The sequence below is a fragment of the Zophobas morio genome, unplaced genomic scaffold (genome assembly GCF_036711695.1).
Source record: "Zophobas morio isolate AGI-343-1 ecotype UQ-CSIRO unplaced genomic scaffold, CSIRO_AGI_Zmor_V1 ptg000007l, whole genome shotgun sequence".
NCBI lineage: Eukaryota > Metazoa > Arthropoda > Insecta > Coleoptera > Tenebrionidae > Zophobas > Zophobas morio.
Genome location: NW_026972112.1, coordinates 12,148,796 through 12,165,598, shown reverse-complemented (window position 1 = coordinate 12,165,598; position 16,803 = coordinate 12,148,796). Strand labels below are relative to the sequence as shown.

Sequence of the window (16,803 nt, the reverse complement as noted above, 5' to 3'; positions counted from 1 at the left end):
GTGTTGACAAAAATGGTCAGAAAGACTTAGGCGATGTCTGTCACAATCAAAAAAATCACTTGGATTACCCAAGAAATTTATGGTGTGGCTTCTCGAATGTTTGAACACACAAGTAACAATCAATAAAACATATTACCGCTATTAAACATATAAGAAGCAATTTGTATGGTGCACAAAGCTCTAACCACGCGCATAGTATTGGAAAACGTCAATTCTTAATACTAACGTATTGCTGAAAAACATCTAGCAAGAAAGCAATGTCCGGCATTATTAATGGCGCAAGTTATCAACATTAATTAACGTTTATCCGCCGTTAAAGACCACGTCGAACCAGCGACAGAACACAAAGAACATAAAAGTTCCTTAATTTAAGCGGTCTCAAAGAAACAAGACATGTATACCTTCTACAATTATTCGATTACAGGTCTTGGATAATTACGTTTAATCGGAATCATTTGTAACAATCAGTGTCACCGCACGAACCATTGTCGACTTTCTGCGTCTGCAGATGACGTATCCAGCGATTATGACCTAAGAACCATCCCGTTCCGCTCCACTAGGATAGCTGGGCCACTTTTTATCGATACGGAGTCCAACCGTTCTGCCCAGATAAACAGGGAAAAATTGAATTGAGAACAATCACTGTCACCTTACTTTCGATAATTTATCCGACGTAAAAAAAATGAGAAAGGAAACGAAATGAATCCTGTAGACAAGAAGAAATATTTAATGCAAAATGTATACCACCTCAGTAGTACGCCTGTCAGATTGTATTAATCATAATTAACACGATTTATGTTTCCTGGTAATATTTGCCCTTTTCAGCATTATCTTTGATGTCGGCAATAATAATTTAGGTCGTATATTTCACGGTATGTTTATTGTCACTTGTTGAGATAATTAAGAATAAGTTTCTTTTTTTATTTGCACGAACTTGTTGCAACGGACAAACCAATTATAAGCATACAGTGTATTTTCAGAAAAGAAGACAAACTGCAGATTTTTTTGCAAATAACCAGAAATGGCTGTAATTATTGTAATTATAACGGGTCATTGGAAAAAGCAGTGTTTATTTTACATCATTTTCGCAGGAAATGGGTGCAATCATGGACTTTGCTAGATGTATTTACAAAAATTTTAAAACTTTCCATTGCAACATAGATATTACTATTAAATATCTATACTTGTAGATGCACTGTATTTTTAAAATGGTGATTGTTCATTCCCAAGTAATTTTAATAACAAAAAATTGCACAATAGTTAGTCCAGATTAATAAAATACCCAACGGACGCCAGACGACTGACAACAGACGGCACATGACAGTCAGACGGAAACAGGAGATCTACTTTTTCATACTCGGGGAATTATAAAACGTCGAGAAAACATGAAATTAGCCATTAGCCAGATGGTCACTATTATAATACTTGTCGAAGGTACGCTCGAGATGTAAAAATAGCAATTACGTCATGCAATAAAAAAATAGGTTAAATTAAGGTGTCCGAAATCTGTTAGTACAAAGTCGATACCATAATGATAATATTTTGATTTAATTTTTTTTTTTTTGGAGAGGGTCAATAAACAAATCATTTTTGTTGGCGTTTTCACATCATCACCAAGAGTCGAACGTTTTCGAGTTCTCCTAGCGTGAAATGATAAAATAATAAAATTAAACATTTATTGCTGTAGGCCAGGAAGTATAATTTCTCAGGAACATTTTTATTTAAATTTTAAAAAATCTTAAACGATGTGAGAAAAACTCAAGCAGTGGCGTTCAAACATGCTGTTAAAAATTTAATTCTATTTCTTCCGTGGTTAAATACAAGTAAACTTAAATTGTAATTAAATGTTAGTTTATTGTAGGTGTGTTTCTTTATTTCTCTTGACAGACGCACCTTGCTTTGAAATGGATTTTAATTATATGCATTTGTAGTGATTTAAATATTACCAGCTTTTACACAAAAACTACGTCTATGACTTTGAAATGGAGATTACTAGGTCAATGATAAACAAAAGGAAGTGTTTTTTATTTAATAATTAGGAACTTGCTCCCAGTCTCCGTTAGGACGTATCTAATTAAAACTTAACAAGTCGGAATCCTTTAGTTTTTGAAGATGAATACATTTGAAGTGTTTTTTTAGACTGTAATCATTTCATCTTCAACAGGTCGTGAAATGTATATAACTGCTCGCAAACCAGAAGACCGTTGCTATATACATAATTATCAACAATCGAAACTAACCCAAAAATTATACACACCTAATTTTCTACAAACTAAATTGCTAGAGAAGACAAAACTAATCTTTACAGCATAGCCATTTTATTTCATTTTCTTTTAACATCTGGTTGCACATTTAAAGTTAAATCTTACTACCATCTCTAACATCATAATTATGTATTAAATAAAGTACCACCAAAACATTTACGACGAAAGAAGATTTATAGAGATTGTAATTAGGGAAGCTAAAACGGTAGAAGGTAATAATTAGAAAGTAAAATTGAACGCTAACGAAGTAATAACGTGAATTTAACAGCTGTAATTCAATACAACCTTCTGTAAGAGTTTCCGCCAAAGAAATCATAACACTATAATAAAAGTACGTTTAACCATAACAGTGGTTAACAACATACAAGTTCCCCTAAAACGCTTCACGCTTCAAAACAAGCATTTTTAGAACAATTACCAGAGCATAATTTCACAGCATTTGTGTTCAAAAGCATGAAATGAAACTTTTATGACCAAATTTTCATGATTTGAATTTTTTATCTTTTTGTTTGCTTAAAGAATTTAGTTTCTTCTACTACCACAAATCGTTTTCTTCCATGGTGTCTTTTTTTTATTTAACGGTGCTGTTTAACTTTATTAAAATAAAAGGATGTAAACTACATGATAAATATATCTGGACAAGTATCATTCAGTTGCTTATATCCCGAATGGAAATAGACTTGTGCCTTGTGCTATTTATAATGTAAAATAATATTTTGTGCAGATAATATTTTGTTGTTCAATATAAACACACAAAACCCTTTATATAGTTTGTAGTTTTTTTGCAATTAATACTGCTACGAACGAATAATTTGTCGATTACGATAAACACGCTAATTTTTTGGTTCTAAAATGCAAAATTATCCGACTCATAATAGTCATTTGTGTATCAAGACCATAAAGAAGAACTTTTTCCGGTCGATCTGAAATCAGATGAAGCCGAAAAATTCGCTTTGGCCGAGGTACATACAACGTTTTGTAGGCGACCACACAAAAAATTATTAGTTATGTAAGTAGTTTTGAGGTCAGAAAATATTTTTCGTTGTTGAAAGAAAGGTCCTGCAGATTTGATAAAAAACCAAAGTGCTACTTTTCCTCTACTAAGAAAAAAATTGGTACCGTAATAACGATATTCAGCAAAGGTGGAATTCAAATACCTGACGGCGCTTTTGGCTTTTTGACTTAAAAAAAAATGGTCAAAAAACATACGAGAAAGTGGCACTTCATGGACGTCACTAGGAACGCAAAACGACTAACTTAAGAAATGATTTTACGACTAATAATAGTTGTTTCAGTTTTTAAGTCTCTTAATTTTAACTACGATGCGATTGAAAATTATCATAACTAATATTGTCACCTTTTGATTTACATCTAGCACGTGATTGATTGAACGTAAATCTTGACTTCAGCAAGTATAAAAGAAAAACAAACATGTATTATTTTAAACAGTAGTGACTTTGTGAAAAATCTTAAATATGTTTATTTTGCGTTCTAATAGGCTATATACCTACGTGTGTTATATAATAATTAATCAATAAACAGCAATAATTCATCCATTTGCTTATTCAATGTGTCATAAAAGCGTTATTTTTTTCGTGAAAGACAAAGGATGATTCGTGCTTATTTATGTGGAAAAATAAGTAGTTCTGATACAAGATTGGAACATAATGGGAATCTCTCGCACATTTCTACCGAAGTATTTTTATTGCAAATTTTCTAACAGCTTCATAAAATGTCGGTGTTGTACTCGTTAAGTGTATCTGTTCTTAGAATTTACGACAGTTAAAAAACTTATACGGTAAGTTGCTAATAGGAATAATATTGGACATTACTGGGGATTTGTTTCTTTTGTAACTTCTTAGTAAGTAACCGTACGATATATATGTCGACATGTATTAAGAATATGATAAAACCCAAAATAAAAACGAACAATTAGGACACTATTTAACCAAGTAACCAATCCGCACCTCTCCTTCAAACCGTTGATATTTAAACCGTATGTTATCGTTATCGATCAGGAGACGTTAAAAATCACCGTTTTATCTCTTATCCTTCGATTTATCATTATTCTTTTTAGAAGATGATTTATGACTTTTTAAATTGACATTAAAGCACAGATTTTACGACTATTTGCAAGGAAACACAATACGTTGTAAAATGCGTTGACCAGAAATATTATATGCTGTTTTTTTGGACGATCTCTTGATGGAGCCTAGTCGTATAATATTAATTTTTTTACTAATAAGACTACATTCTAATGACATTTTAATAATTAGTTACAAAATGTAGAAGTTGTTATTAAATAAATTATACTCCTAACTAAAGACAATTAAAAAAATTGCAGATAATCGTAAAATACTTAAAATTATATGAGTACAAAGCTTTAATCTTGCAGTAAGTATGACAACTAACTAAATAAGAACCTCAGGTGTTTACCGCTTTTCTTATAATAATTTCTGCTTTCAGATTACCTCCACGTATTTTAAGACTACAGAATTTTTAACAAAAATATCTCGGTAATTATCTCAATAAATCCAAGATATGCTGCTTAACACAAAAAGATATCTGAATGTTCGTCATTAGCATAAATACCATACGATCGGAAAAAATGTCGCCTAGTAGGCCATGCAATTTATTTTTAAAATATTGATGCAACTATTTGACACTTTATTTGACAGTTATTTGACCATAACTGTCAAACTAAACAATGAACGCGTTGGTGCTGCCAGCTTAATTTTTTTAACAATAAATAGCAAAGGTTGCTAGACAACTTTTTTATTCAATCATATGGTGATATAATGCATTCACAACCTTTTTAGACTGCAGCAAGCCATGGAAATCTAGTAACTTGGTTGGTAATCAACATTAAGAGACAAAAGTTTCTTAAGAAATGTCGATTTGGATTATCAGCTTATTACTTATTTAACGTTATGAATTGTGTCAGAAACCTAACAATTGTTGCCAGCTTAAATATCATTAAAAAGCAAATTTATTAAAGTAATTAATTAATCATTCAGAACTTGATACCTTTACTGAATATTTATATAACATTTAGATTGTTTTTGACTGAAAAGCGATTGTAATAACTAATTATTATACTAATGAAGCAAAATTTGGCGAATTTTCTTGACTAGAGTTGTAGGAATTGACACATTGTTCCAAAATTTTCAGTGTATTGTGATGGGTGTTTTGCAAGTCTAAAATTTTTCCGGACGGTAAACCCACTATCCAAAAGTAAATTTTATCTGTTGTAGGTACTTTAATTTTGAAAAAACGGCTATCCTCTGACAAGATCAATTGAATTATTAAGAACTTTAGTTATTTTCACTTACTAATATGTAATTGAATTCTACCTACTATTCAAATTCACCATCCATTATTTTGTTCTAGAAATCTGAGCCGTCATTATTACCATTTACTAATTCCGATTCTAAGTCAGATTTCCCCAATGAAATCATAAATGGAGGTATCTTCTCAAATTATAAATTTCCCATATGTTTTCTCTGATCAGCTGATATAAGTTCTGTACAATGTTTACAAAAAAGTTGCCACATCTTAGGAATACATTTGGAAAGAGCCTCAAGCCATAAATTCTGGACCTTATTTTGAATGAAAGCTGAAAAGTTATGGGCTTGTTATGGTTGGATTTAGAAAACCCCAACACCATTTCAATAGGGTTGTATTGACAATGGAAAGGGGAAACCTGAGAATCTCATCAAAAATCGTTTTTCCAATCAATTCTAAATAGTTGAATTAAATCCCACAGTTATTTTTTCGAAATGTTTGTCTCAGATTCAATACTGTGGTTATCCTCTCTTGCATTTGACTTTTTTTGTTAGAAAATGCGGGTGGTTTGTCCAACTACACCGAAAAGTATAGTACATTGTCCATTACCACCACACATCTTCACTGAAACTTGTTCAAAGCAGAAATAAAAAGTGTACAGTCCACCGTTTTGTGGTAATCTTTATCGTTATTTTTCGAATTTGATAAAAGGTTACGTCTTCTCTAAAAAGCCCAAATAACAACCCGTTCAAAGTTGTAAATTTTGCACCTTTACTAATAATTTTTAGTTCCGATTATGTGTTCGAGTAACTAACTAAACACAATCTAGTGGAAACAACACAATTTTAAAACTTGATAAATTGTTAATATAATGTTTAGGTTTCCTTTGGGATAAACGCACAAAAACTAGTTTGGATTCAGTAAAATAAAAATTTCATGTCGCTTCACAAACAAATATGAGAAATTTAGTTAAAGGAAAAAGACAATATCTTCTTCAGTATTTTGTGCTGTTTTTACGCAAGATAATAATGTTAATTCCACACTGATTGGGTTTTTGCATCACCACTTTGCATATATTAAAAAATATAGAATCGGTTCGTTCCAGGATGTTTCCAAAGGATAACTGTTTTGTTTTAAGATGCACGATGCCACATGAATAAAATATTTTAGCAGTGTTTTCACCATTTTTAAAATTATGTTGCGTGCAACGACAGAGTAATTTGGGTACGTTATGTAAAGCATCGTTTAAATTTGAAATAAATCTCTACCATATTATTACTTGCATTCATAATAACAGTGTATCCGACATTAGAGTTTGTTCACTCTCTTCTCTATTTAACAGACGAATTTTTTGTGGCATAAAGAAGTCCCAAAAAACACTTTTTTAAATATTTGGACTTTTTTTAACTACATAGTTAGCATACCATCTGCTCATTCTTATACAGCAGTCATTAAAAATTAATATACATACATATTCTGACAGACCTATACACAAAATGTGTATAAAAAATATTAATAGTTTTTTTAATTTTTTTTTTTTATGAAACTAAATTAAATAATAAAAACTGGTGTCAGTTATGAATAAATACAAGAATCAAAAGTATAAATTAAATACAGTGTAAATAAATAATTACATAAATAAGTAACTTACATTTAATATTCATACGAATCACAAGGCCAAAATCAAACTTGGAATATGATGGATAACAAGCACTGAATCCAAAGCACGTAATGTCATTTAAATTTCATTTTTTGTTAATTTACAATAGTGCCAACATTGAAAATATCTAATATTTCAAAAATAACAGTTATTTTTTTGTAATTATGTATTTTATAGTTGTTATTTAAATTTATACCAACATGTTTTTTGGAGAAATGCGTAATAATTATTTACCTTTGAGCTATGAATAAAAATGGAAGAATGTATTTATTTTCGTTATTTTAAAAATTTTCGGAATGTGGTCACAATGTGCATAATTCTATTAAACAGTTCCCGGTCCATAGATAAAGGTACATCCAGTCTTTGTTCCCAAAACAATTTTTTATGTTTGTTTAAAAAACTGAACCACTACAGAAATATTCCGCATCCCGAATAGTAACAAACTGATCAAAGTTTTCAGCTTATATTTGGGTTTTATTTAAAATCTATTATAATAAGTAATTTTAAAGACTTAGTTTTGAAATCTACTAATTCTGATTTAAATTTGATCAATATATTTTGTTTTGCATTTTGATATTCTGTTCAAAGGCTAAAATTAAAATGAAATTAAAAATAATTCTTAAAATTTTTTAATAATTTGCAATACATACTAGACAAGTTATTTGCATATGTGTTGTCCATAAAAATCTTTAGTAGCGTTTGTAAAATTTTTAAAAAAGTATTTTTCAAGAAAGATATGATAGATTTAACAAGTGATTATAACGTTATTAAAATTTTAAGTACTCATACCTTATATACAAATTTGTAGTCAACGTTAAAAAAAACTAGTACAAATATTAGGAAAATTATGTGATGTTAAAGTTAATTATATAATCTATATTATTAAATGATGCAAAAAATTTAAAAATAATTAAACATGACGAACTTGTCTAATTACTTCATAGTTTTTGCGAAACTAAAAGAAATAGCTTTCAGATTTTGTAATTAAAAATATTTTTATGCCAATCTTTGAACAGATTTCTTTAAATTCGTTTCATGTTTAAAATTAAAGTTTGACGGCCAAATATTTTTTGTTACCTTGATTATTAAAAAACTATCGAGTAATATGCCATATATCACAAATCACAACTTAAAAACCACAATGCAAAATAATTAAGTAAAGAACAAACTTACTTATCACAATTTGTAAACAACACAATCATCACACATTATAACACAGTAGTTGTTGATTCTTGTTCCGTCTTTCAAGTTGTTTGCCGCATTTTCCGATTAGAACGTTCCGAAAAACCAAAGTTTCCGAAAGCGCGAACCCCTTTAATGTCAAGCGCGAGTCTAATCACTGATCATCAAAGAGACCGTCCATACACTGCTTTCGACTAACAACCGCCGTGAACTGAATGAGAATGCAACTACGAATAAAGAACCGTACCTACCGTCCAGTTTCAGAAGAGTGGTTGGAGCTTTCATGTCCTGTCCTCTTTCCTCTCATGAAAATCAGCTTGTTTGCCGTCACCCTCCGTTGACGAAATCCAGCCCTGTCCATCACCCTTTTCTATAATTATATACAGCATAAAGACTCATATCAAATTAGCTCTGTTATGTTCGTTGAGGTAAGGTTCCACATTTCATTATTGGTATGACTAAGCGGTTGACAGGGATTTCTCCTCTGGTTTTAAACTGAAGTACATTCGATTCAAGAAGTCCATACACTTAGTCCTGCAGTAAATAACAGAAAATTGTTGTTTTCGTTTTTCTTCATTTGTTGCGGCTACGATCTTACATAGAAATCTCATTTATTAGGGGGGTAAAAGCAGGTTGTGTCGAAGAAACTGCTTTTACTGTATCTCATTTCCAACAAAAAAGTTGATAATGTTTCTCTTGAGTTTTGTAAGCTGAAAATAGCTCAGAAAGTGAGATATTGACTTTTAAAAAATACGTGATAAAAAATTTCACCAAGATTTTAAAAAGACGTTTGTTCTTAATCAGCAAATTCTAGAAATTAATATCTAAAATTAAATAAACAGTTTTTTTTTTACTTGTATGAACAATCTAACTGTAAAAATTGTTATAACTAAACATATCTCAACAACCACTACATCATTCAAGTTGAATTTAAATAAACCTATATAAATAGTCTATCGAAAGGTAGAAAACATTACTAATAAGTATGTAGTTGTAACAGTAAATAATGTAAAATACGTACGATCCCTACACCAATATAAGGTTAAGGTAAATATATAACACTCCTGTTAAAAAAATATTTACTATAGTCTTCAAAAAGTATATACGGGGATAGATTTTTTGTACAGAATTTGTAATAAATGTTATTAATCAACAACTGTATCGTCAGGATATTATAATTTATGTGTACCATAGTGTGTTTGTTATACGAATTTAAAATTTGACACCACCCTAATTTTTCCGTTGAAATAACTGTTTTCACCTTTGGAAACTTTGGAAATTTTTCAGTGAATCCAAAGTCATCACATTCGGATTTTTGTCTAGATCATCTAATATAATAATCTGATTTTGCCCTTTATGTTGACTAAATAACCAATACATAATAATAGTAAGTACCGTAAACATCTCATGTTTTCTGGGATCTTTTTATATTCGCGTGTGGGTGGATCTAGATAGCTCCTTTAGACCCTTCTGAGCTAATAATCTGCTAATAATATATGTATGTACCTCTTATTGACGTTGTATTATGCAGGTGCTTTATGGGTCCCGGTTGATCCCAGTCTGAGTTTCCACTTGTTGAAGAGGATAAATATCATCCCGCATTAAATATTGAATTGTTTTCTAAACCCCCGAGTACTCTCACGTTTCCTTCTATTAATAAAAAACCTACAATTTTCGTAAAGCAAATTTTGTTCCATTATATTAGGCGCTCTATAACACCGATTAGGATTTTTTAGATAATTATGACAACATTGACGATGGTATAGATTATTTTTATTCTTCATTGTATCATCTCTTTGATGAATTTGTACCAAAAAAAAGTAATTTTACATCGAAATATCGTGCATGGTTTACTCCAAAAATCAGATCTCTCTTAAAGTCAAAGACATATTTCAGGATAAAGTGGGTAAAAACTGGTTTGCAACAGTATTATGATGACTTTAACCACTTGAGGGGTGTTACTAAAACTAAAATCTTGCAGTGTTGTAAATTTTATATTCATAGGATGGAAAACAATATTAAGAATAATCCCGCTCATGTATGGAAATTTTTAAATAACAAGCGTGGCAGTTCAAGGATTACTGGTAGACTGCATCATGACAATAATTATTTTGATTACCCTCATTTTGCAGTGGACGCTTTTGCTGATTTCTTTTCACATTTTCCACGTCTAATTCAACTCCATCTTCATACTGTTTAAATAACATTGCTCCTTTTGACTTTCTCGTTGTTTGTAAAAATGATTTACTGAAAATTATGGTTAAACTTCCAAACAAGTTTACTTTTGGTGATGACTTAGTTCCTTCATATTTTGTACGTAATTGTAGATTTGTACTCGCTAAGCCATTGTCAGTTTTATTTAATTTGGCTATCGGTACTAGTACATTTCGAAATAAATGGAAACGTGGTCGTATTTCTCCTATATTTAAAAACAGGGACAAATCGTGTTTTTGAGTTATTTCTCTATCGTGTTATTTATAATAATGTCAAAAGCTTTATTTCTCCATATCAGCATGGTTTTGTACCTGGACCGTCAACATGTACAAATTTAGTAACAATCACACAATACTTGTCTGAGAAAATCGACAATCGCCGTGTTGACGTTATATACCGATCTATCTAAGGTTTTTGACAAGATTCAGCACATCATTATATTGGATAAGCTTAACAACATTGGTTTACATTATAACGCTTTGAACTTTATACAGTCTTATTTACAAAATAGAGTATGTTACTTATATTATAACGGGTTTACATCAAAAAAAATGTTTAGCTTCTTCGGGTGTACCATAAGGTTCCCAGTTGGGTCCTTTGTTATTTATACTTGTTATTAATGATCTTCTCTCTTCACTATCCTATCCCGTTCTAGCGTATGCTGATGACATCAAATTGTATTTGTCAATCAGATCCACTGATGATATGTTACTATTACAAAAAAATTTAGATTCACTTGTAAGGTGGTAACTATGAAAAATGTTGTTCTTTTCTTTGCATATGTTTTAAGTAAACTAGAATCCGCTATTTTGGTTTAGTTTCCATTATACCCATCACATGCATTTTAAAACTGGACAAAATTCAAAGGCGTTTTATGAAATATCTATCCTAGATACTTGATGGTATTTATCCAAAAATGACCGGTGTTCAGATCAATCGTAGCAGATATCTGAGAAAATGTTAAAACCAGAGTCTAGAGCTACTGCTATGGGGCCCTACCTTAACGAATCTTGCGCGATTTACTAACATTTATGTACGCATCGTCTAATAAGTCATCTACGCTACTCTGGTCTAATCTACTTGGAGCTGAATTACCTTAACCAACATAACCAACTGTACGGTAACATACAATTATTATGTTTCTAGTTATTAAAACCACACTTTGAGTTTTAGAAGTCATCTTTTGGTTTAAATTTTAGCTTCTCAATTAAAATATGTAGCAATTACAGTTTCAATTGGTATCAACATATTTCGTTTGATATTGGTAGACTAGACCTGCCACCCCACCGTACTTCCTGTTGTCAAAACTGACTTGGTTGACAATTGACGTTGAGCCCAAAAATTCAATTTACACGGTTCCAACCCGGAAAACGATCATGTATTGATTCCGACCGTGGAAGCTTCCGAAAGTAACAGGAGGATTTCACTAACTTGGAAATGCAGGCATTATCGAAATTTTAGATATGATTATTAATTTGCCTCCATGATTTGAAAATATTCGAACTTTACTGGTGCTTGTCAAATACAATGACGAATTCACAAAATTGGTCCTTTTACCAAAAATAATTTGTCTAGTCAAATGTATCAGTAATATTTCATCAAAAGATGTTATGATATATTATACTACACTTTCTTAGGGTTCCTTCCAACATACAGGATTTGGATTCATTAAGACATGTTGTATTTCATAAACAATTCAATTACAGAGCGTCAACATGTCTTTATGAGTCCGCTCTACAGTTACAAATCTTCTTTGTGTGACACAGTTTATCGCAGACTCTATCGATTGTGGACTACAGACTGATGTAATATATCTTGATTTTTCAAAGGCTTTTGACAAACTAGATCATGGTATATTAATTGATAAACTCTATGCTTTGGGCTTGAATATGCAATTAATTAGCTTTTTTGGGTCGTACTTAGGTGACAGAAAACAATATGTCCATTGCTGTGGATATGATTCTGTTTTATCAGGAGTACCACAAGGTTCTGTACTTGGTCCGCTTCTTTTGTTTTTGTTCATTAATGATATCTCGAATGAATTATGTGTTGAATTTTCTTTATATGCAGATGACATCAAGATATACAATAGAATAAGTTCAACTGATGACTGCCTTAAGATACAACATAATTTGAATAGGATTTTGGTATGGTGTAATTTGAACAGGGTTTTGTTAAATCAAAATAAATGTTATGTAATGTCATTTTCTTTAAAGAGATAGTATTCACTTTTAATACGTCCTCTTAGCCAGGCCTCAGACCGTTTTGGATCTTGGGGTTGTTCTTGATAGTAGGCTTATCATATTAACAAAGTTGTGGCCGACTGCATGAAAACGTCATTCGACTTTTTAATTCATTAATTGGCAGCAAACTTTACTATGCTTGCATAATTTGGTGTCCTCGCCATAACATTCATTTAATCCATCTGGAACGTGTCATACGAAGGTTTCCTAAATATTTGTTTTCCTCAATCTGAGCTTTTAAATCGCTTCATTTTCTCCAGTTATACAGAAACTTGTAAAAAAAATCTTTGTGTTGTTCCTAGTTAAAATGATAAATAACAGTGTTGACTGTCCTTTAATGGCAGCCAAATTATCATTTAATGCGCATCCTCGAAGTCTAGTATCTCGCCATTCTGAAATTTTCTACATAGCTTGCCCGAGAACTGATATCGTCAAATTCTCTCCTATGTCCACTATGTGTAGGATCGGAAATAGAACGCATAATAAGATTGATCTTTTTTCAACATCTCTGCGAGTTCTTGAATTCTTTAATTATTGCCAAATTTAGTAGACTTTCACATTACTTCGTAAGTTAATTTATTATCTGATTTATCTGATCTTCTGGGATTACACATACCGTGAGGTTTTTTTTTTTCTCTGAACATAAAATAATTAATGTTAAGTTGGTTGCATACCTACTTATAATGGATTGACTTGGACTTTTAAAAACTGAACATAAAATCTGATCGAGATTTAGATGATGTCAAAAATATTGCAAATCAATCCATTGAAGGATGAATATGCAACCCAACATACATGAATTATCCTATGTTCAGAGAAAAAAAAACCTCACCTCATTTGCTTTCGGTTATTTGTTTGTCTATAATTGGGTAAATAACCTGTTGACCGACTATATGTATAATAATAATAATAATTTCACTAGTTGCATAACAGATAAAATTCTGTTCAACTGTCAGTTAAATGAACCCTACACAGAAAAAAGTTTACTTGTAAATTTACTGTCAAAATCACAGGTAATTTGTAACCCGAGATAATAAGGGTAATATTCCAACGAAATGTATTTTTAAGTTTGAATGTGATATTTACTTTTTGAATGTAAATCGAAATTACAAAAGAACATGTAAAATTACAAGTAAAATGTAATTTTGACGATTGTAAATTTACAATAAAATATGTAAATTTCCGTGAATGGGTATGTAAATTTCCGTGAATTGGTATGTAAATTTCCGTGAATTGATATGTAAATTTACACAAATTATTGTTATTTTTAGTACTAGTTTTAATCAAAGAAACCATGTCGGACAAAGTGAACCTTTTGTTTTATGGTGAAAAACATAATAAACATGTAATAAAATCATAAACACAAAACAAAGTCATTGATGTTGTATATACTTTACATTAATTTAATTTGTTCATAAGGCCAATTACTTTGCGTTTTGTTGGTGTTATTCTTTTTGATTTGGATCCTTGATCTGGATGTAGGTATTTTCAAAAAAAATCTTTGCATCATTTCCAAAACTGCTGATCTTCGTCAGGATATTCTAAATTCATTATAAAATATAATCCAAACGCCCAAGATACTGCATCTTTTAAAGTGACAACACTTGGAATCACTACTTGTCGTTCTAAAACTCCGTGATAAATTGTTTGTGGATCGCTCTCTAGAAAAATACAAAAATACATTAAAATGTTATAGGTACAAAGACGTTTTAAATACTTGCCTATTTCAATTACACATGGCGCAGCCACCTTGATAATTTCATTTAAATTATTCATATCATCACCCTGTGATAAAAATTGCATTAACATAACAATTAAAGATGACATGGGCAAATTATAGTAAGTAATTATCCGCCTGGAAAGTGTACTTTTGTAACTGGAGGAAAATAGTAAACCAGAATAGTAAAGTACTTACCTTTAACAACAAAATACACTATTTTGTACAAAATATATTACCACAACTAATGCACTCCAACTTGTTATAACCTGCAAGCATTATAGTAATGATTGCGTGCGCATCAACAATTCACAGTATGCATGTGATTTCACCGGTAGACTGGATTATTTTACAAAGTTGGAAGTAATTGTAAAAAATGTTAGTATATTTACGGTATTATAAAGTATAATTCATTTATAAAGTGAATATACATTTACAATTGCGATTCTGTATTGTGTTTTTTCAATTTGACTTGTGAAAACACAAATAGTGACACAAGTTTACTTATTTTATGCACAATGCTGCTAACTTACGTAAATTTACTAAATTTAAGTAAAAAAATACATAAAAAGCAACAGTAAAATAATTGTAAATTTACACGACTTTTTTCTGTGTAGAGAAATTTTAGTAGTTATTACGTTTCAACAATATAAAACAAGAATTAGTAAATAATTCACTATTATATGGGTAAAATTAAGGTACTAGTATGGTCTAATTATTATTGAGTATAATAAACAAACTTCAACATACTTTATAAATACAAGTATTCAGTTAGTTCCACGTTTGGGGTTGGCTTTGTTTTAATGAATGCTCAATGGTCTATCACAATTACCAAATACATATTGGTCAACGTGTTTGTACCTGGAAAAAATTAGATCCAGTTTTCTCGGATAAGTATTTACTTACTTTACTGTAAAACTTGGCATCACCTGCGTTCATTGAACAACAATATATTGTCTTTGTTGAAAGTGTAAAAATTATGTATTGTCAACTATATCGTGTCAATGCATTTTTAAAATGTCTATCATTATTAAAAAAAACATTGACTTAGAAATTTAAGCATATGATAACCACATGTTTAGACTTTTGCTGTAAATTATCTGTACATGCAATCCTAACTCTTACAGCAATTAATAAAACTTTAATTTTAGTTTTTATATTTATGTTTACTCTTCACCGGTTGATCATTATTTAAACCATTAATTTTGCTAATTTATTAAACAGAAATAACAAATAAAAAAAGATTGTTAAATATTTATTTCCTAGCTGTTTACTTATTACATAGAATGTAATTCAACGATAACGATTTGAAATGAATCAGCTAAAGACCAATGCGGAAATTGTTTAAATATTGCTAACAATTTTAAATTTAAATTGGAATGAACACCTGGAGAATGCATTAAAAATTGTCATGTCTACTGAATTTATTGCCTAGTTAGCGCCGGAACGTGCGAAGCTTTGAGTTCTAGTATTCGAGAACTGCCGTTTCGTAATCTACGCTTTGGGACCTATTTATCTAATACATAAAAATATTAATTATCATTAGGTATTTTCCGTTAATAGTTAAACGCAGTTTTGCATCCTTTATTATACTCAGACGTCGAAATTCCGTGTAACGACCTAACTACACATGACTTATGCAGTAATAAAAGTAAAATAACTATTTTTGAGATAAGTAGATGAATTATAACATAAACTGTCTCTATTAAAGTTGTTAAACAAATACACGTGTAAAAAAGTCAAAAATATTTTGCAAGAAATAGCAATTTTCATTGTTCACAATATGTAATTATAAAAACTATAAGTCATCATCGCGAATATGGGCTACTCTGACTTTAAAGCAGGAAATATAAAGTCTTGTAAACATCTCATTGTTCGAATAGGTAAGCTTATTTATATGATGGTTCTCTCCGATGGTCATTGTCGCCCATTTAAAACCATCGTAAATAAGCTCACCTATTCTAACAATGAGATATTTACCAGACTTCATAATTTCGGTAGTTATTGCTTTAAAGTCAGAACGGCCAATATTTGTCTCGCAAACTATATAAACTAAAGCAAGTTGACTTAGGTCTTTCTTGCCATAAACCATTATACCTGTTGGTATAGAACGAAAGCGGAATTTTAGCCTCCACACATCAATCATTAGAAAAGTATTTGCCAGTTCTATCAGTACCGCCTTTCACAATCAATTCCCTGCCGAGGATATTTTTTTCACGCATTTAGAATGACACATTA

At 30.6% G+C, this 16,803-nt stretch overlaps 1 protein-coding gene across 2 annotated transcripts in view; it reads right to left on the bottom strand.

The window, feature by feature from the left end:
* Positions 1-8,607, bottom strand: part of LOC135124637 (protein Wnt-5b-like) — a 49,543-nt gene extending 40,936 nt beyond the window's left edge. The window contains exon 1 of one of the 2 annotated variants that reach the window (XM_064049852.1): positions 8,383-8,607. In XM_064049852.1, coding sequence (XP_063905922.1) covers positions 8,383-8,411 — 29 coding nt within the window. In that variant the 5' untranslated portion in view covers positions 8,412-8,607. Of the gene's footprint in view, positions 1-401; positions 480-8,382 lie in introns of those variants that run through there. The other variant, XM_064049853.1, reaches the window with a different exon arrangement.
* Between the last annotated feature and the right edge of the window lie 8,196 nt (positions 8,608-16,803).